Source organism: Xenopus laevis, chromosome 7L (genome assembly GCF_017654675.1).
Source record: "Xenopus laevis strain J_2021 chromosome 7L, Xenopus_laevis_v10.1, whole genome shotgun sequence".
Lineage (NCBI taxonomy): Eukaryota > Metazoa > Chordata > Amphibia > Anura > Pipidae > Xenopus > Xenopus laevis.
The window spans coordinates 120,688,720-120,710,166 of NC_054383.1; the positions used below are offsets into that span (position 1 = coordinate 120,688,720).

Consider the following 21,447-nt stretch of genomic DNA (forward strand, 5'->3'; position numbering starts at 1 on the left):
TTGACGCGAAGCTAAAGATTGTAAGAGAATTCTGTGAGTTGTAGTCCAACGGTGGAAGGATATATGCTCTAAAGCAAAGCGATTGCAACATTCCTGCATTGACACAAAGCTGAAGATTGTAGGAGGATTCTGGGAGTTGTAGTTCAGTATTTGTGTGTAGTTAACGGATATCTGCTCTAAAGCAAACCCATCGCAATATTTCTGCCTTTCTGAAGATTGTAGGAGGATGCTGGGAGTTGTAGTCCAATATTTGTGTGTAGTGGAAGGATGTCTGCTCTATAGCTAACCCATTGCAACATTCCTGCATTGACCCAAAGCTGAAGATTGTAGGAGGATGCTGGGAGTTGTAGTTCAGTATTTGTGTGTAGTTAACGGATATCTGCTCTAAAGCAAACCCATCGCAATATTTCTGCCTTTCTGAAGATTGTAGGAGGATGCTGGGAGTTGTAGTTCAGTATTTGTGTGTAGTTAACGGATATCTGCTCTAAAGCAAACCCATCACAATATTTCTGCCTTTCTGAAGATTGTAGGAGGATGCTGGGAGTTGTAGTCCAATATTTGTGTGTAGTGGAAGGATGTCTGCTATAAAGCTAACAAAATGCAACATTCCTGCATTGACGCGAAGCTAAAGACTGTAAGAGGATGCTGGGAGTTGTAGTATAATATATGTAGGAGGGGTGCAGGTTGGAAAGAGAAGCCCCCTGTAGAAGGAATTCCATGGAATAAGCATTTATATAACAGCAGTAAAAAGCCGATTGTTCCCAGCGACAGTCCCACTAATTGCTCTCAGTCTTGTTCACAGCTTTGTCTGAATCCGTGTCTGAAAATGTTTTCGGTCTCGTGGCTTCCGTAACCTTATTTTGGCTTGCGTTTCCCCTTCATTTAACGCTCCAAACAGCTCCCCAAAATTAGGCCTTCTCAGAAATAACAGATGTGACCCAATATGTTAAAAATTAATTCTATTACGGCACAGTTTTTCCCCCTTTATTCTTCTTACTTGTTTTTTTTCCCCCCTGTAAGTGTGAGCGCTAAGAAATGCCATTTGGAGAGGGTTTTATTTCCCCTTTCGCATTTCTCACGTAATTATGGGCAGGAGTACAACAGTAGCATTGAGCGGAATATTGTGTTCCATATATATCCTCCTGCGCTTCTGCCAACCACACTCCAACTGGCCTCCGCTCTCTCCCATTATACTGGGGGGGGGAGCTTTCTAGATTTTTTATTTCTAAATGGAGACGTAGATGGGTCATTGTGGGTCCCCTGAATGGCATATTTGTGCCAAAGAAAAGGGGCATTATATTAAGGATAAAATCGGAGAGAACCCTGTTCTATTCTAATTAGTAGACAAGGAATAAAATGTTTTTGAGAGATCACTTTGTCTTGCTCTCCCAATCAGATCAAACCTTAAGGGTAAAGGCACATGCTAAGATTTGGGGAGATTTAATCGCCCGGCGATAAATCACCTCTTCTTCGGGCGACTAATCTCCCCGAAAATCCTTCCCGCTGGCTAGAATCTAAATCGCCGGCGGGATGGCACTCGGATCACTTAGGGGCAAATTCACTAACGCGCGAAGTGCCAAACGCTAGCGTTAATTCGCTAGCGTTTGGCATTTTCGCTACTGCGCAAATTCACTAACGAACGCTGGCGTAGTTTCGCTAGTGTTACTTCGCAACCTTACGCCAGGCGAATCTTCGCTAGCGACGAAACTACGCAAATTCACTAACTTGCGCAGTGTAGCGAACGCTACCTTTTACGCTAGACTTCCTTCGCCACCTCAGACCTGGCGAAGCGCAATAGAGTAGATAGGGATGGTTTCAAAAAAAGTCAAAATTTTTTCTAAGTCCCAAAAAACGCTGGCGTGTTTTCTACATGATGGCTGATAGGCTGAAAAAGATCAAAAATTTTTTGGGGCTCCCCTTCCTCCCCCCTACATTTCCTGACTCATGGCAACTTACCTATACAGTGGGCACATGTGTAGGGCAAAATAAAATTTTTATTGGCTGATTTGAAGGTTTTCTAGGCATTTGTAGTGCAGATACGTGTTCCTCCATTGAAATTTGAATTTCACGCCGTATGCAAATTAGCCTTCGCTAGCGTAACTTCGCTTTATATAGCGAAACAACGCTAGCGCAACTTCGCAACCTTACGCTACCTCTGTGCGCAACTTCAGATTTTAGTGAATTTGCGGAGCCCTGGCGAAGTGCGGCGAAGTTGCGCCTGGCGCAACTTCGCATCTTAGTGAATTTGCCCCTTAGTTTCTTGAAGTCGCCCGAAGTTGCCTTACGATTAAACTTTGGGTGATTTTGGAAAACGAAACGTTCCGAGTGGCATCCCACCGGCGATTTAGATTCTAGCCGACGGGAAGGCTTTTCGGTGAGATTAGTCGCCCGAAGAAGAGACGATTTATCGCTGGGCGACTAATCTCCCAGAATCTTAGCGTATGCCCTTACCCTAAAGGGGTTTTTAGTGATTTGGTGAGATCATTTGCAATTGGTTTTCATTTTTTATTATTTGTGTTTTTTGAGTTATTTAGCTTTTTATGCAGCAGCTCTCCAGTTTGCAATTTCAGCCATCTGGTCACTAGGGTCTAAATTACCCTAGCAACCGTGTACTGATCTGAAGGAGAGCCTGGGACATAAATAGGAGAGGGACTGAAAGGGGCGGTTCACCTTTAAAGGGGTTGTTCACCTTTAAGTAAACTTTTAGTATGTAATTAAATTCAATTTCCCATTTTCTAAGCAATTTTCCCATTGGTTTTCATTATTTATTTTTTATATTTTTTATAATTATTTGCCTTTTTCTTCTGACTCCAGCTTTCAAATGGGCGTCGCGGACCCCATCAAAAAAGCAAATGCTCTGTAAGGCTACAACTTTATTGTTATTGTTACTTTTTATTTCTCATATTTCTAGTAAGGTCCTATTCCAGTCTCTTATTCAAATCAGTGTATGGTCGCTAGTGTAATTTGGACCATAGCAACCAGACTGCTGAAAGTGCAAACTGGAGAGCTGCTGAATAAAAAGATAGACTCCAAAACCTTAAATAATAAAAAATAAAAACCAATTGCAAATTGTCTTAGAATATCACTCTCTACATCATACTAAAAGTTAACTCAAAGGTGAACAAACCCTTTAGTATGTTATAGAATGGCCAACTTTTCAATTGGTGTTCATTATTTATTTTTCATCTCTCTATATTATATTTTCAGCTTTCAAATGGGGGTCACTGACCCCATCTACAAAACAAATGCTCTGTAAGGCTTCTAGTTTATTGTTATTGCTTCTTTTTATTACTCATCTTTCTATTCAGGCCTCTCCTATTCATATTCCAGTCTCTTATTCAAATCAGTGCATGGTTGCTAGGGTACTTTGGACGCTAGCAACCAGATTGCTGAAACTGCAAACTGGAGAGCTGCTGAATTAAAAGCAACTGTTGACTTCCTTTTTTTTCATTTAACTGCAGATTGAACAATAAAAGCAAACGTCTGATTGGTTGCCATGAGTTACTGCCCCAGTGCAAATTTGCCCAGTGTTTATAAATGAGCCCCACTGACCAGTGCCGGGCCCTCTAGACTTCAGTATTACTGAGAACACCGAATCGGGCCCCATAAGAAATTATAGTTATCGTGATCCCAAAAGGAAAGATTTGTAGGGGAAATAATGAATTTTCATGGGGCTGTGGTTTCCTTTCTAGTTTGCAGAGTATTGATTGGAGGGTCTGTGTCCGGCTGCTCTGGGCAAGTTACAGCTCATGGGATAACAATAAATCTCAGACGACCCGTCTTTGTCTCCCGGCTGAGCTGTCTGGGAACAATGAGACTTTATTGTGTGTGTGTATCAGGCTCCAGGAATATTAAACACCCAGTGTATGTTGCTATTGGCCCTATTTACAATATTACTAACCTTACAACAATATGTGGGACCTCCGTCCATTCAGCCTTATTGACAGGTAGGGTTGTTTAGAATAAATGCAGCCTGTATCCTCTCGTCTGTATACGAAGAGTAGTTCCTTCTGTCACCCACTCGGCTCTCCTGTGATTGGACCCTGGGAATTATTCAGCAAAAAAGCGCCGGAACCACAGTCTGAAAATTCCTTTCCATGAATGTGCCCATTGGCGTTCTTAAAAGGGGGTTCATCCTTAAGTTAACTTTTAGTATTTATACTACCATGTTATACAAAGCTGCTTTTCAATTGGTCTTCATTGTTTATTTTTTTTATAGTTTTTTTTAATTATTTGCCTCCTTCTGATTTTTTTCCAGCTTTCCAAAGGGGGTCACTGACCCCATCTAAAATTATTTCCCTATTGCTACATTTTATTACTCATCTTTCTATTCAGGCCTCTCCTATTCATATTCCAGGCTCTAAAAGCCCCCATACACGGGCCGATAAAAGCTGCCGATAGAATCAGCAGCTTATTGGCCCATGTGTGGAGCCATCCGATGGGCTTCCCCGATCGATATCTGGCCGCAAATCAGGCAGATCTCGATTGGACAGGTTAAAAAATCCAGTCGGGTCACGGCCACATCTATGAGTGTTTTCAATCCCGCGATCCGACTGCACGTTTTGGATCCATTATGATCCGAACATTGGGCAAGGGCCCACAATCGGATCAGCCCGATATCGCCCACTTCAATGTCGGCATATCGGGAAGAGATCCGCTTATTTGGCGACATCGCCAGACGAGCGGATCTCTACGTCTATGGCCACTTTTATTCAAATCAATGCATGGTTGCTAGGGTAAATTGGTCCCCAGCAACCAGATTGCTGAAACTGCAAACTGGGGAGCTGCTGAATAAAAAGCTAAATAACTCAAAAAGTAATCAAGTAATAAAAAATTTAAATCAATTGCAAATTTAAATCAATAGCACTCTCTAGTCTACATCATACTAAACGTTAAAGGGGTGATTCACCTTTAAGTTAACTTATAGTATGTTATAGAGTAGCCGATTCTATGCAACTTTTCAATTGGTCTTCATTCGTTTTTTCATTATTTACCTTCTTCTTCTTCTGACTCTTTTCAGTTTTTAAATGGGGGTCACTGACCCCATCTAAAAAAAAATGCTCTGTAAGGCTACACATTTTATTATTGCTACTTTTTCGTCTTTCTATTCAGGTCTCTCCTATTCATATTCTAGTCTCTTATTCAAATCAATGCATGGTTGCTAGGGGAATTTAGACCATGCTGAAAATACGAATTTATTCACCAGTGGCGAAACACAGAAATTCGCTGTGAATTTGCCCATCACTACTGTACATAAACAAATTCTCCCAGCTGTCAGTGATAAAAATTAAAGAGGCATGCGTCAAAGTGCGCACTTTATACTTCCGTATTATTGTGCTTGGTGCCATCCTTCTGTCTCCTTTTTTCGAATCCAAACCACGGAGTAGCTCCTGGGTATCCAGAGAGGCCTGCATCAATCAACACAGCCCTGCTGCGCCTAAAGAATTGGGAGCAAACACCAGTCTCATATGATGCCAACCAGACCTTAAAGAGGTTGTTCACTTTTCAATTAACTTTTAGTATGATGTAGAGAGTGATATATCCCGAGACAAAGTACAATTGGGTTTAATTTTTAATTTTTTGTGTTTTTGAGTTATTTCGCTTTTTATTCAGCAGCTCTCCAGTTTGCGATTTCAGCAATCTTGTTGCTAGAAGTCGAAATTACCCTAGCAACCATGCATTGATTTGAATAAGAGACTGGAATATGAATAGGAGAGGCCTGAAAAATGAAAAATTGCATATGATTCTTCCTCATTATTTTACTTCTTTTTTTACCCCATAACCTTGCTTCTTTGCTACCTGAATACCCACCACAAAAACAATGTATGGAAAGACTTACCCATCACATCAGTGGTGTAACAAATTGACACCGGGCCCTAGAGCAAAAGAGAATCTTCATAGGGGTCTGGTGGACAGTGATTCCATCCTGCCTGCCTACTCCCTGCCCTTTTCCTGCAACCCCCACTCTCCACCTGCAGGTTGGAGATCGGCTGAGATGAGGGGGGATTGCTTTATAAGTACAGACGAAGCAGACCCCATGATCCAGGCCCCCAGCGTCCCAGGAGATGAGATGGAGGGGTAGGATCTGTTTCCTCTATAGTTGGTGGTGTATCACATATTGAAGAGAGGCTGAGAGCAGAGATCTGAGTGACTTATTTTTATGTGATATTTTGGGTGGAATGAAGGTAAGAATGGGTCTAAAAGAGTGATATCTCCCACCTCAATGTGGTCATATCATGGAGAGGTCCAATCGAGCAATTCTCCCTGTGCATGCCCATCTTAAAGGAGAATTCAACCATTTAGCCAAAAAAAACCCTACCCCCCCCACTCCACATAGACCCCCTTCCCTCCTCTCCCAGGCTAGCTGCCCCCCTGGGCAAATGCCCCTAACTTTATACTTACCCCTCGGTGCAGATTCACTCATTGGACTTCACCTCAGCCATCTTCTGGGTCTTCGTGTCTTCTTCTGGCTCTTCTGCAATTTCCGTCTATTTCAGCGCATTCGCAGTTGTTGCAAACTGGTAAATTGCTCCAACTGCGCATGGGCTGCTTCGGTCTCCCTGGGGGGAGGCGATCTACGTGGGGTGGGGGGTAGGTTTTTTTTGGCTAGGCGGTTTAATTCTCCTTTAAGGATGTGAAATGATTTGCTCATCCACAGTGTGGAGTTCTTCTCCCTCATGCACCTTTTTATTTAAAAATGCACAATGAAATATTCCCACCCCAGTCTATCTTTAGCCTTCCCCAAGGTCTCTTGGGTTGTATATATGCAGTATTGAAATGAAAATAAAAGTGCCATATACCCGCAAGCTCCCAACTGTGTTTCAGACCCAACTGGTCTCCTCCTCTGTTTTCCTGGTAGATACACAGGGTTCTATGTTTAGCTCTTGCACATGAGCACTGGCTTTCCATACCGACCATGAGTGTCCGCAGAAGGTGGGCAAGAAGGGGCACTTGCCCTGCCCTGACTTCTAGTTCCAAGAATTTTTTTTTAAATGTAATTCCCAACAACACAGGACATTTTTTATACTTCCCACCCCAAGGAAAGTCTTAATTAGGTTATCTTCTGCATTGTCATGAATAGGTTGATCTTCAGTGGAATGCTACTCTATTTGATATTAGCTTACTTGCTAAATGTTCTGCGGACACCCATGATAGCAGCTCAACAAACACAGAGCAAAGGAAGGGCCACTGACCCACACTAGGGAGGCAGTTAAAGACTAAATAAGAATATGAGCACATGTAGGTAGTGGGACAGGTTCTGGGAAGGAAACCATCTGTGTCATTGAGCAGTTGCACCTCTGGGCATATGACTAAGGTACAGCCTTTATAGCTTTAAATTCTTTTAGACTTTAGTTGCCTCTGTGGTTGTTAAAATCTCACTTATTATTTGACCATTATTTGGCTCTTCTGATGGAATCTTTAAACCAGTTAATTCCGGTAGCACGTTCATGGTATTTTCAGTTTGTTTAGAAATATTAGACTGTGCTCAAACAGTCTTAGTAATCAGCACCTTCGGTAAGACCCCGATTCATTTTCCCTAGCTGTAATTATTGGAAAAAGATAAGGGGACAATTTATCAACGTTCACATTTTTACCCCGATTCGACTCTTTTTAGCACCAAAACTCATGAACTCAAATTATGGCTTCAAAAACCTCAATGTTTGATTTTTATTAAGTTAAGCTAAAATCTTGCAAGCTCATGTATAGGTCAATGGGAGCTGTTCTAGACAAATTTTTTTTAATTTTTGGAAATTTTTCTGAGAGTTTGTAGACCCATTGAAGATGATAAGTAGAATATAAATTTGATGTATTCAAGTTTTTCACGGTTTTATTTGATCAAATTTTTTCATTCAAAATGTTGGTTTGGAATAATCTAAAATTCTTAAATTCAAATTTTGATTTGAATGTTGATCTTCCTGACATTAATGGGTTACTAAGTTCTTCCTCCTGGTAGATTTTGAATTCTGATCATTGGATAAAAGTTCTGTACCAAATGGAATTAACTCTAAGAGTAACCTTAAAGGGATACTGTCATGGGAATTTTTTTTTTAAATGCATCAGTTAATAGTGCTGCTCCCGCAGAATTCTGCACTGAAATCAGTTTCTCAAAAGAGCAAACAGATTTTTTTATATGTAATTTTGAAATCTGACATGGGGCTAGACATATTGTGCTCTTCAGTCACTTCAGTCAGATAAGGGGAGATTAGTCGCCCGGGGGCGACAAATCTCTTCTTCTTCGGGGCGACTAATCACTCCGAACTGCCTTGCCTTACCTTCCCACCGGCTACAATGTAAATCGACAGCGAGATGATTTCCTCATGAGGCAACTTCGGAAAACGATGCTCCGAGTCACATCCCCCCGGCGATTTACATTCTAGCCGACGGAAAGGCAGGGGAAGGCAGTTTGGGGAGATAAGTCACCCCGAAAAAGAGATTTGCTGCCCCCGGGCGACTAATCTCCCCGAATTTGACCATGTATCTCTGCCCTAAAGAGTGACTGAAGTTTATCAGAGCACAAGCCACAAAACTGGGGGTATCTGGGAAACTAACAATATGTCTAGCCCCATGTCAGATCGGGCGACTAATCTCCCCGAATCTGACAGTGTGTCTCTGCCCTTACTGCTGCACTGCAAGTTGGAGTGATATCACCCCTCCCCCCAGCCGCCAATCAGCAGAACAATGGGAAGGTAACCAGATAACGGCTCCCTTGTAGATATAAGAATAGCACTCAATAGTAAAAAATCCAAGTCCCACTGCGACTCCTTCAGTTACAAAGTAACAAGGCTTCAAGGAACATACTGTAAATATATTGGTTGCTCCAATGTGAATCCATGCATCATTGCTTTAGAAAGCAGCTATTTAGGGGAACTTTCTGCAGCCTAGTCAATTGTTCTATAAAACACACTGATGCTCCTGTATAGTTTATAATAGATAAATCCAGTTGATATTTACTGTAAATTGTACCAAAATGTATGGACAGTCTGAACTTACAGAGATAACATTTGTCTTGGATACTGAGCATCTCTATCAGTCCCCTACTCCATATATCACTGAACCACTATATCCTTGTGCAAATACAGTATGTCATGAAGGAAACATCTCCAAAAGATCTGGGCATTATTCGTAAGTGCCATTTCTATGTGCCGAATGGAATTAAATTTAGTATTGCAAGCTCCAGGTTGGTCTACTTGCCCTGCATATTAAAGTATCCATCACTGCTAGAACATCTGCTGCTGCCTCTGATTCCCAGGCAGACTATCCTGAGCCTGAAATCCGAGAGCAATCTCATTAATGAAGCCACCCACCTCTGTGTCTGGAAACGTCTTCTAAAGCCTCCAAACTACAAGCTCTTGGATGCCTGTGAAGCATCTTGATCAGTTCCATCTGGATAGGAAGAGCAATGTACCATTCCCTGGCTGACCTCTCCTGCATCCTCACAAATGTGTGTTTATGAGACTGTTGGAAACCCACCCCATCTCTTGCATGCAGGGCCAGAGTCATATGGAATCAAGGTGTTCATCTACATCTCAAGACTCTTCTTCCTCCAGTTTTACTTAGCTGCTCCCTGCAATTAGATTGCCGGGGTTATACTGGCTATTAATTAATGAGCGTTGTATTAATGAAGTGGTTACGCATTACATCCTTTTAGGGCAGAGATACATGGTCAGATTTGGGGAGATTAGTCCCCCGTCGAGAAATCTCCTCTTCTTCGGTGCAACTAATCTCCCCGAACTGACTCCCCTGCCTTCCCACCAACTAGAATATAAATCACTGGCGGGATGGCACTCGGAGCACTTCGTTTTCAAAAGTCGCCCGAAGACCATATCCATATCATATCTGTATGCTACTTCTGAGCATGCCCTTGGTTGCTAGACATGGAATCTTTGGGAGCAAGACTGTATTTCCCCAGGAAACTTCTGGCAACGGAAAACAAAGCGCTCCAAGTGCCATCCCACATTCTAGCTGGTGGGAAGGCAGTTTGGGGAGATTAGTCGGCTTGAAGAAAGGGAGATTAGTCGTTGAGCGACTAATCTCCCTGAATCTGAGCGTGTGTCTCTGCCCTTAAGGAGAATTAAAGCTTAACAGAGAAATAGGCTAGAAATGCTGCACATTATGTTTTGGGGTTCTATAGCAGCTTAAGACCACCACCCTTTAGCAGAGAAGATCTGTGGCTTCGACCAACCATTAAATCTCCCCATCTTCTTATTCTCTGTGCTGCATATAATTATCTTATCTCATAATACACTTTATACATAGAATGTATATATATATATATATATATATATATATATATATATATATATATATATATATATATATATAGAATGAAAAATTAAGGCTGATTAGTAATTAATTCAAATGTACATTAGATGGCAAATGTTCTGCTTGATAATTTGCAGCAACCCCTAAGCTTAGCTTTTCAACAGCTGCCCAGAGCCCACTGAGCATGTGCAGTGTCACTGGCACTCCTAACAAAATCCAATATGGTGAGCTCCTCTGCACAACTTTGTAGGCCTGGATCATTGCTCTTATAGAGGTGCGGAAGCTTCAGTATATTAAAAATGGCATTTATATCCATATTTGTTTTTTTAAGGTTTAACTCTCCTTTAATGACCAAGCACCTTGCCATTTGCACATGGTCAGTAACAACCAATATGGGAAAGTCTTATAGACTTGGCGGCTCTCATTTACATAGTGCCGCTGGATAGGGAAAATTAAGATTTAGACATACTGTTTTATTGTTAGCCCTCAAAAGCAAACTAAAGGAAAATAACAGATGTCTAATGATTATCTGAACTTCAAACATAATTTATACCCCACTTTGAATAAAAAACCCCCCAAAAAACAAGGAACAGGGGGTGGGGTCAGCTCTCAGAATGTGAGCACCTCCTCGCTAGTAGAGCAAGCTATATTCGTCAAGACCAGTCTATGCTAATTGGTAGTAGATATTTAAAGAAATGTCTTCTCAAATCCTTATGAAACATAAGAGCAATTAAATCACTTGTGTGGCTTTAGCCTCTGCATCACAGGAGTCATTGCCAGCCTGCTGATGTTACAGCTACAAAACATATTATATGCTTGAAAGCTTTGCAGGCTGTTACAGGAATCTTAGCATGACAAATTATGCCCATGGTGCCAACAAGTGGCTCAGACACTGGGATTAGCCTAAGAAGCCGGAACAGTTACCCGGTGTTCCCATTGAGCACCAGAATTTTCAGCAGTCTCGGGACAAAGATGGAGGAATAATCTGCTCTTGACTGCTGTAAGAGCATTGCCCTGTGGAATGTGCATGTTAGATGCTGTTAGAATGAATTAATGAAAAAAATCTGTGCAGAAGAATTGCATCACATACTGTAAATATCCAGCCCACATGGAACAAGTACAATGGAGCTTTATACTGTAAATAACGGTATATTTTTAGGTAAACTTGTCCTTTAATAACAGGCTGCTATTACTAGTCAATTTTCTTAAAGGGATTTTTATGATGTAGTTTTTATTTCTAAATTACACTGTTTACACTGCAAATAATTCACTCTATAATATAACATTTCATTCCTGAATCAATAAGTGTATTTTTTTTAGTTATAATATTGGTGTGTAGGCACCATCTCAGGTCATTTTGCTTGATCATGTAATTTCAGAAAGAGCCAGCACTTTAGGATGGAATTGCTTTCTGGCAGGCTGTTGTTTCTCCTACTCAATGTAACTGAATATGTTGCAGTGGGACCTGGATTTTACTATTGAGTGCTGTTCTTAAATCTACCAGGCAGCTGTTATCTTGTGTTAGGGAGCTGTTATCTGGTTACCTTCCCATTGTTCTGTTGTTAGGCTGCGGGGGTGATATCACTCCAACTCCAACTTGCAGTACAGCAGTAAAGAGTGACTGAAGTTTATCAGAGCACAAGTCACATGACTGGGGGCAGCTAGGAAACTGACAATATGTCTAGTCCCATGTCAGATTTCAAAATTAAATACAAACAAATCTGCTCTTTTGAGAAATGGATTTCAGTGCAGAATTCTGCTGGAGAAGCACTATTAACTGATGTGTTTTAAAAAAAAAAAAAAATTCCGGTTTAGCCAACACAGGCCAATTTTGTAGACCATAAAAAAGAATTTGACTTGCAGAAAGAGGGTGAAGTTTAAAGGAACAGTTCAGTGTAAAAATAAAAACTGGGTAAATAGACAGGCTGTGCAAAATAAAAAAAAAGTTTCTAATATGGTTAGTTAGCCAAAAATGTAATGTATAAACGCTGGAGTGACTGGATGTGTAACATAATAGCCAGAACACTACTTCCTGCTTTTCAGCTCTCTTGGTTTACGCTGATTGGTTGCCCTGGTTACCAGGCAGTAACCAATCAGAGATTTGAGGGGGGGCACATGGGTCATATCTGTTGCTTCTGAATCTGAGCTGAATGCTGAGGATCAATTGCAAACTCACTGAACAGTCATGTACCATGTGGCCCCCCTTCAAGTCGCTGACTAACTCAGAGTTAGAGAGCTGAAAAGCAGGAAGTAGTGTTCTGGCTATTATGTTACACATCCAGTCACTCCAGCCTTTATACATTACATTTTTGGCTAACTAACTATATCAGAAACATTTTTTATTTTGCACAGCCTATCTATTTACCTAGTTTTTATTTTCACACTGAACTGTTCTTTTGAGGTCGATCTGTTCATGGCTTGGTGTAACTGGGTTGGATGTACATTGGAATATTGGGACAAATTAGGCCATTTCTGCATCAGGAAAGTTGCACAGAGTTTAGCACCAGGGAATTTGGAGGACACAACTCCACTCCACTCGCTTAGGGTTGTACAATAAATTTATGGCTAAATGTTTATTCCCAGTTTTAGTTTGCCTTTAAGATATTTAAAATGTTTCGGCTTATTTACTGTCTGAACAGTCTTCTTTTAGACCAGTTAATTTATGTCTGTTCTACTAAACCCTACTGTGCTATACAAAAGGAGGCTCCGAGCAGATTCCTGTTCTGCAGAAAAGGACTTTCCCCCTAACAACTGAGCTTTCTCCTAAGAAATGCCAAGTACCAACTCAAGTGGGTTACGTTTTCTCTCTCTCTCTTTCAAATATAAACACACACAGGTATAGGGATCCATTATCTGGAAACCCATAGATTTGATTTTAATCAAATCATTCAAAATATTTCCTTTTTCCTTGTAATAGCAAAATGGCACATTCTACTTCATCCCAACTAAGATAGAATTAATCCTTATTGGTGGGAAACAAATGCTATTGGGTTCATTTAATGTTTAAAAGATTTTCAGCATCTTTCCAATTAACGTAAAACACCCCTTATCCGGAAATCACCAGGTCCCCAGTAGGGATGGGCGAATTTGTCCCGTTTCGTCAAAAATTCGCAGCCGGAGAAATGACGCCGACGCTCATTAAAGTCAAAAAATGTTGTCGCGTGGCGAATTTTTTTTGACGCACGTCTTTTTATTTTGACGCACAACGCCATACAAGTCTATGGGCGTAATTTTTTTGGTGAAACAAGGCGAAAAAATTCACCCATCCCTAGTCCCGAACAGTCTGGAGAACAAGTCCCATACCTGTGTATATTAAACCTGTATACTAAAGCATTGCTGTGGGACAGTTATAACAATGGCCTGGGCTTAACGTCATATTTAGGGAAGAAATTTGCCTTGGGACCCTGCAGTAAAATGGCCCCTTGTGTAATTGTTGCTTAATATTTTTAGTATGTCTTCCGCATTACCAAACTTATTGAGACACCTGTCTGTCCAACATCTCATTCCACAAACAAGGGTATCAATATGAAGTTGTCCCTCTCTTTGCAGCTGTAACAGCCGCTACTCCTATTAGTGGGATTTGCTTCTATTCATTCAAGAGCATTAGTGAAATTGGGGATCAGGCCTGGCTCAGAGTTGGGGTTCCAGTTTATCCCACAGGGGTTCAGTTGGGTTGGGGTCAGGGGTCTGTGCAGGCCAGTCTTCCACTTCTCAGCCAATCCGTTTTGTATGGACCTCAGTTTGTGCAGGGGGGTATTATTGTGCTGAAACAAAAAAAGAGCCATCCTCAGGCAAACGAATAAAAAATGATGGGGTCCGTTTACTAAAGGTAAATGTGACTATATGTTTCCGCATGTCATCGATGCGAATATTTTTCCGCCTAAATATTTGCAGCGACTAAGTTTACTAAACAGCGATGCACTAAGAAGTCATTGCGATCACTTGCGGTAACTACGTTAACGAACCAGCTAACGTGAGCGGCAATTTTAGCGAGTTCCGAATTTTCTGGCGGCAAATTATGTTTGCGAATATTTATGCTATAAAATAGTCTCGTTTTATGGAGTGACACCAATCAAACATGAATGCATCATATAAACCGATACTTCTATACGACTACAGATCTCTCTCCTGTCAGCAATGGCTACAGCAAAGAATGATGGGTAAAAAGAGTATTATGGGATATTTCCTGTTCCCTTGCGAATTTTCTGATGGAAAAAAATGATTTACCGCCACTATCTAGATGGCTGTAAAATTTTGCGAATGTCCTGGTGTTAATTTTATTTTTTGCACATTTTGCTGTTTAGTAAACCGGCCGTTAATATATACTTAGCCTTATTTTCAGCGAATGCGATAACTGGCAAACACATATTCGCAAAGTTCGCAAATTTATGTTTACCGCAGGTTAGTAAACTGGCGAAAGCATATTCGGCAATAAATTTCTCTATATTTTTACCACACTTTAGTAAACTGACCCCTAAATTTTTCAAGTTCAGTCGTCTTTTTTATTTTCATATAACCCCAACTGAATGAGCTGAAAGAGGGAGACATATTTTCCCTATAAGGTTTGTATTCCATGGAACTATAGGCCCCAGACCAAACCATGAAAAACAGCCTCAGGCCATTATTCCTCCTCCAGCAAACTTTACAATCGGCATTCAGGCAGGTAGTAGTGTTCTCCTGGAATTTGCCAGTCCCAGATGGGCAGTTTAGACTGCCAGATGGTGAAGTGTGATTTATCACACCAGGAAAGGTGTTCCTTCTCTCCAGAGTCCAGTGACAGAGATCTTTACACCATTCCAGCCAACGCTTGGCATTGCGCTGGTGATATTTAGCCTTGCCCATGGAAAGCCATTGTATTAAGCTTCCAATGAATAGTTCTTGTGTTGACTTTGCTTCCAGAAACAGTGTGGAACTTGACAGTTACATTTTTTAAAGAACTAAACCCTAAAATATGAACTTATTGCACCAGCCTAAAGTTTCAGCTTGTCAATAGCAGCAATGATCCAGGACTTCAAACTTGTCACAGGGGGTCACCATCTTGGAAAGTGTCTGTGACACTCACATGCTCAGTGGGCTCTGATTGGCTGTTGAGAAGCTAAGCTTAGGGCTCGTCACTAATTATCCAGCAGAAAATGAGCTTCCCCTGTAATATAAGCTGATGCTACAGGTTTGCTGATTATTAAATTCTGATGCTAATTGCACTGGTTTCTGTGCTGCCATGTAGTAATTATCTGTATTAATTACTTATCAGACTTATATTGTGACATTTATATTCTATGGGGCAGATTTATTAAAGGTCGAATTTTGAAGTTATGTGAAAAAAATTTTTAACTCTAAGGGCAGAGACACACATTCAAATTTATTTGGGCAGAAACACATGCTCAGATTCGGGGAGATTAACTGCCCGGCGACAACTGGGAAAAACATCAAATCGAATTTGATCGAATGCGCTATTCCTTCGATTCGTACGATTCGAATTCGTCCGAATACGGACCTATTCGATCGAAAATGGACCTATTCGTTAAAAAAAAAAAACTTTGACTTAATTTCGTTTGGTCTTTTTGAATTCGAATTTCGATGTTTTTTCAATTCGAAATTCGACCCTTGATAAATATGCCCCTTATTGTAATTGTGACTTTTTATTACTCACATTGCTATTCAGGCCCATCGCTAATTACTGTATATTCCAGTCTGTGCTGTGACCAATTCTGTCGAAATTATTTTTGGATATGTTTGATTACACAGTGGAAATGTAATTCTAGTTCCTTACTTGACATACAAACATACTTGTGGCAGTTAAGGTGGCCATACACGGATAGATCCGCTCGTTTGGCGATGTCGCCAAACGAGCGGATCTCCCTCCGATATGCCCACCTTGAGGTGGGCAATATCGGGCTGATCCGATCGTGGGCCCTAGGGCCCAACGATCGGATCCTAGCGTTCACCAAACGGGCGGTCGGATCGCGGGACCGCATCAACGAACAGATGCGGCCGCGATCCGACGGGATTTTTAATCCCATCCGATCGAGATCTGGCCGACTTTCGGGGAAGCCCGTCGGGGGCCCCCATACACGGGCCAATAAGCTGCCGACACGGTCTGTCGGCAGCTTTTATCGGCCCGTGTATGGCCACCTTTAAGCTACCAATAAGTTTGGGGGTGTGGGAGGAAACAGTGGGGAAACTCTCATAGACGCAGGGAGACCATACAAACATACAAAGTAGATTTAAAGGGGGAGCCTTGATTTGATGCCAGCTGTTTGGAAAGCACAAACGTTAAGGAAGAGAAATGTCAAAAGGGAATGTCTGTGCAAGTCTGAAGCTGCACGGGATCCCTGGGGCAGTTATGAGAGAGAACACAAGAGTAAATCCGAATGAATTGTTGCAATTGTAACCTTCCATTTGCCAGGGGGCTTCCAAACGTTGCCTTATAAGATGTTTTATTCAATGAATAGCTTGTTTGCAACCTTGAAAGGCCTCTTAGGAGCCAATTAAAGTTAATACCTGCATTCATATATATTTTATTGGCAAGTAGAAATGTGAAAGTGATTATAATATTATCTGCGCTGACGAGAACACACTGGAGACTTTGAGGGGGTTATTTATCAAGGTCCGAATTTATCTCAGTATTTCTAAGTTAGAAATCCGAGTAACTCTGAATTCCCGAATGGACCTTATTTATGAAGAAAAAATCCTGAAAAAATAGGGCCGGGCAAACTTTGGAGCTTTCCCCAAAAACTCTGAATTGTTTTCAGCAGGCCAGTTTTTTGCGCAGAACCCCTGAAATAATCGGATATCGGTACGGACATCAGCGCAGACACTGGGACCATCCCCATTGACTTATACAGGAACTCGAGAGCTTTTAGATGCTGGGGTTTCTGATTCGGAGTTTTTAGACCTTCGGACTTTAATAAATCGAAAAATTTGTAGTTTTTTTTGCCCTGAAAACTACGAATTATTCGATAAATAAAGAGGGCAGAAGCTTCTGACAGTATGTGCATACAATGGTTTTTGTTTGGTTTGTCCATCAGGAAGTTTTAAAAAATTGCATGTACAGGTATGGAATACGTTATCCGGAAAACCGTTATCCTTGAATTACAGAAAGGCCATCTCCCATAGACTCCATTATATTGACATAATCTAAATTTCTAAAAATGATTTTCTTTTTCTCTGTAATAATAAAACCTGTACTTGATCCCAACTAATATATAATTATTCCTTATTGGAAGCAACACCAGCCTATTGGGTTTATTTCATGTTTACATGATTTTCTAGTAGTCTTAAGGTATGGAGATCCAAATTAAGGAAAGATCCATTATCCGGAAAGCCCCAGGTCCCGATCATTCTGGATAACAGGTCCCATAACTGTACCATTTTGTAGATCGGCAGCCAGGGTTGTTCCAATTGTTTGGTCAGTCTGGGATAGACCAATGTATGTTCACCTTTAGAGCTACCTAGAATCATTGAAAACCATTTTGGGGATAACGTTGTTGGTACCCTTTTTGGAATATACTTGATTTATATATATTATATATATATTTATATATATATGTGCATTTAGTCTTTTCCCAGCGGGGAGTAAATGTCCCTATCCCTTGACCCTGTTCTTCTATCCATACTCTACCCTGCAACTGATTATTTCTTTGTAAATGTAAAGACATGATAAGGGGACCTTACAGGAGGTTCAATAAAAGATTCCCAAATGTAATAAGTAAGATTCAGCCTTTCTGGTGCTCCGGAACTGCGGAAGTACCACCCATGGGAAAAGAAATCTTTGCTGTGACCTTGCAGTTGTGCTTGGGTACAGTGTTACAGAATTTATCCATATGTATGTTCTCATTGTTTTGATGATGGACAGGGGCTCGTCTCACCCAAAACTACAACATCAACAAAAATTATATTATTATGTACAGAAGGCTATGTAGATAAATACAGGTATGGGATCGGTTATCTGGAAACACATCATCCAGAAAGCTCTGAATTAGGGGAAGGCCATCTCCAATTGACTCCATTTTAATTAAATAATTCAGATCTTTAAAAAAAAATATTTCCTATTTCTGTGTAATAATAAAACAGTAGCTTGTACTTGATCCCAACTAAGATATAATTAATCCTTATTGGAAGCAAAACAATCCCAATGGGTTTATTTAGGGCCCCATTTCGTATGATACAAATTGATCCTTGATTTTGTCACAAAGTTTTTATGCTGTGACTTTTTAGAGAAAAATTATTTTTAAATGAGTTCAGTTCGTGGAAGGGAGTTCGGTCGACTTAGTTTTAATAATAAAATAAAATAACACCCTTAATGTTAAAGTGATTTTGGAGACTTAAGATATGGAGATTGAAATTACAGAAAGACCCCTTATTTAGAAAACCCCAGGATATACAGATGCCATAACAGATGCCATACCTGTATTTAGCCCAATAACTGAACAAAGAAATCATTGGGTGTTGGCCATTTGGGTTACCCATAAGCCTCTGCAGTTGTCTGATTACAGTATATTGTGCCATGTACATGTGGTCATTGTACTGATTCATTGAATAGAACCTGCCCCATTGTAGAAGAGATGTCACTTGAATTGAATACCTGTAACAACTAACCCTGTTGGTCTAGGGGTTCGTGGGGGTCAGTGGGGACGCCCGCCACGCTGCTCCTCTAATGCGCCGGTTCCTTAGGGCACACCTTCTCCTTTTATAGGCGCATTTTTGTGCCAAATCTGAATATTTAAAGGGGACTCTGTGTAATTTTCATTGCCCGTTGTCTGGTTCCATTCGTGAGTTCCTGGGTGCTATTCTGGTTTATTCTGATTCGTGTTTTCGCCTGCCTGACTTTCTCTTGACTTCTGTAATCCTGACCATGGCCTGTTATTTGACTACTCTACACTCCGTTACCTGACCAGTGCCTGTTTTGACTACTCTGATTGATCTACCGGTTTTGACCCTTGCCTGTCTGACTCCGCTTGAATTCTGCCTGCACCGACCCGGCCTGGTTTGACTACTTTTTCCTGTCTGCTCCTCATATTCTGACCTTTTGCCCAAAAAAAAATTGCTAACGATCGTGCCTGTCTGCTCGTCCAGAACCCATAGCTTGGCTCCTCTCTTTATAAGACCTGGCGGCATCCAATTAGCCGAGGGCTCCTCCCGAGGTGAAAGTTGGCTGTTAAAGGCAGAAGTAAGAGCCGAGACCAGGGAGCCTAGCATTGGTTCTGGATTCTGGGTGCCAATTCGTGACAATACCTTTTTGTTCATTTTAGAATTACAGTATTTGAAATCTAATCAGAAACTGCATGCAGAGTCCAGACGTACATATTAGTTAAGCAGAGGCGGATTAATGAATCGGCTACCCTAGGCTATAGTTTAGGGGCCCAGTGTCATCAGGGGCCCATATAGCTTTTTACAATTATTATTTATATTGTCTTTTCTTTTAATATTTATTTGCATTGCTGGGTCTGGCTCGGTGCATCTGCTTGGAGAAGAAGTCAGGCACCCGAACCTGACCTGGTGTAGGGAGCTCGTATGCACATGTGCCTGGATCTGTCCACATCGGGGGCCAGCAGTAGTGTAGAACGGGGCCTGTGTGCATTTAGCCTAGGGACCCCGACACAGTGGATAAACGTCCTTCCTCCTAATCCAGTCCATCAGGTGACTGCTGACTGACAGATGCTGTATTGCCCATAGGGATGCACCGAATCCACTATTTCACGAAAGATTCAGCTGAATACAGAACCGAATACTAATTTGCATATGCAAATTAGGGGTGCGAAGGGGAAAACATTTTTTAGTTCCTTGTTTTGTGACAAAAAGTCACTCTCTGCCCCTAATTTGCATATGCAAATTAGGATTCAGGTTCAGCCAGGCAGAAGGAATTAGCCAAATCCGAAACCTGCTGAAAAAGGCTGAATCCTGGCCCAAACCGAATCCTGGATTCGGTGCATCCCTAATTCCTCAACATGTCTATATAAACTTTCTTGTTCCAGACTACATGAAACATTTTGGGGCAGATTTTTTAAGGGTCGAATTGAAGAGTCAAATTTTTAAGTTCGAATTTCGAGTTTATTTTAGTGTAATTCGACTAGGGAATAGTCCAAATTCGAATTTAGAAATTTATCATGTACTGTCCCTTTAAGAATTTTAATTTGACTATTCCCCATCTAAAACCTGGTGTTTTAGCCTATGAGGGACTTCCTACAATAAATTATGAGTAGTTTAATGGATTTTTGAAAATTGATCTTTTAAAAAAAAAAAAAAAAGGATGTGTGTTTACAGGTCGATCCGATTCACATATATTCCAATTTTTTAAATAAGTTTTGATTGGTCACAGTGATGGGCCAATTTGTCCCATTTGCTTTGCCGCGAAATTCGCGAAACAGGCAAAAAATTTGTGAAACACGAATTTTGACCTGGCGAATAAATCAGCCCATTTTTGTTTTTTTATAAACTCCCATGAACTCTAAATTCGACCCTTGATAAATATGCCCCTTACTGTGACTTATCTGACACATGTCAAGTGAAATGATACCCGTATCACAATCAGACATATATTTACTACCATTCTTTTCATTACAGGCCATACTAGACCAGTTCAACCCGAGCCTACGGAATTTTGTGACGATGGGAAAACATTATGAGAAGGCGCTCTCAGGTAACGTTGCTTTGCCTTGTCCAAATATGAATGTTACACAGTGTTCCTTGGCCAGAAAGCAAACATTCTTTAGAGTCTGTTTTTTTAGTATGATGCCGTTTTGAAATTGGGCTTCATTTTCTTATAATAATATGTGAATCTGTTTCGGGGTGGGAGAGCGGTCCAGTTTGGAATTGAAATAGTAATCGGATTGCAAAGGATTACTTTCCTTGGCCGTGGACTCACGAATGGAAGAAAAATAGGAAAGGACCTCGCTGTTCGAAAAGAAAATTGATTTAGCTACAGAATATACAAAGAATAGTTTGTTTGGTTGCTGGGGTCGGTGACCTAGGCAACCATAAAGCAAACTGAAGAGAGGCAGGAATAGGTGAGATCAGTGTCGGACTGGCCCACCGGGATACCAGGAAAACTCCCGGTGGGCCCAGGTGTCAGTGGCCTCTCATGCTGCTAAACCTTTGGACTATTTCATGGTCATTGCCTATTTCTTTGAGAAAAAGAGACTAAATAGATGGAATAATTGATTAGAGTATAAAGAAAACAGACTA

The 21,447-nt window shown here is 41.0% G+C and overlaps 1 protein-coding gene across 2 annotated transcripts in view; it reads left to right on the forward strand.

Moving 5' to 3' along the window:
* LOC108696771 (brain-specific angiogenesis inhibitor 1-associated protein 2) overlaps positions 1-21,447 on the forward strand; it is a 140,417-nt gene that overhangs the window by 13,105 nt on the left and 105,865 nt on the right. For both annotated transcript variants that reach the window (XM_018226402.2, XM_041569643.1), the window contains one exon: positions 20,827-20,902. In XM_018226402.2, coding sequence (XP_018081891.2) covers positions 20,827-20,902 — 76 coding nt within the window. The remainder of the gene's footprint in view (positions 1-20,826; positions 20,903-21,447) is intronic.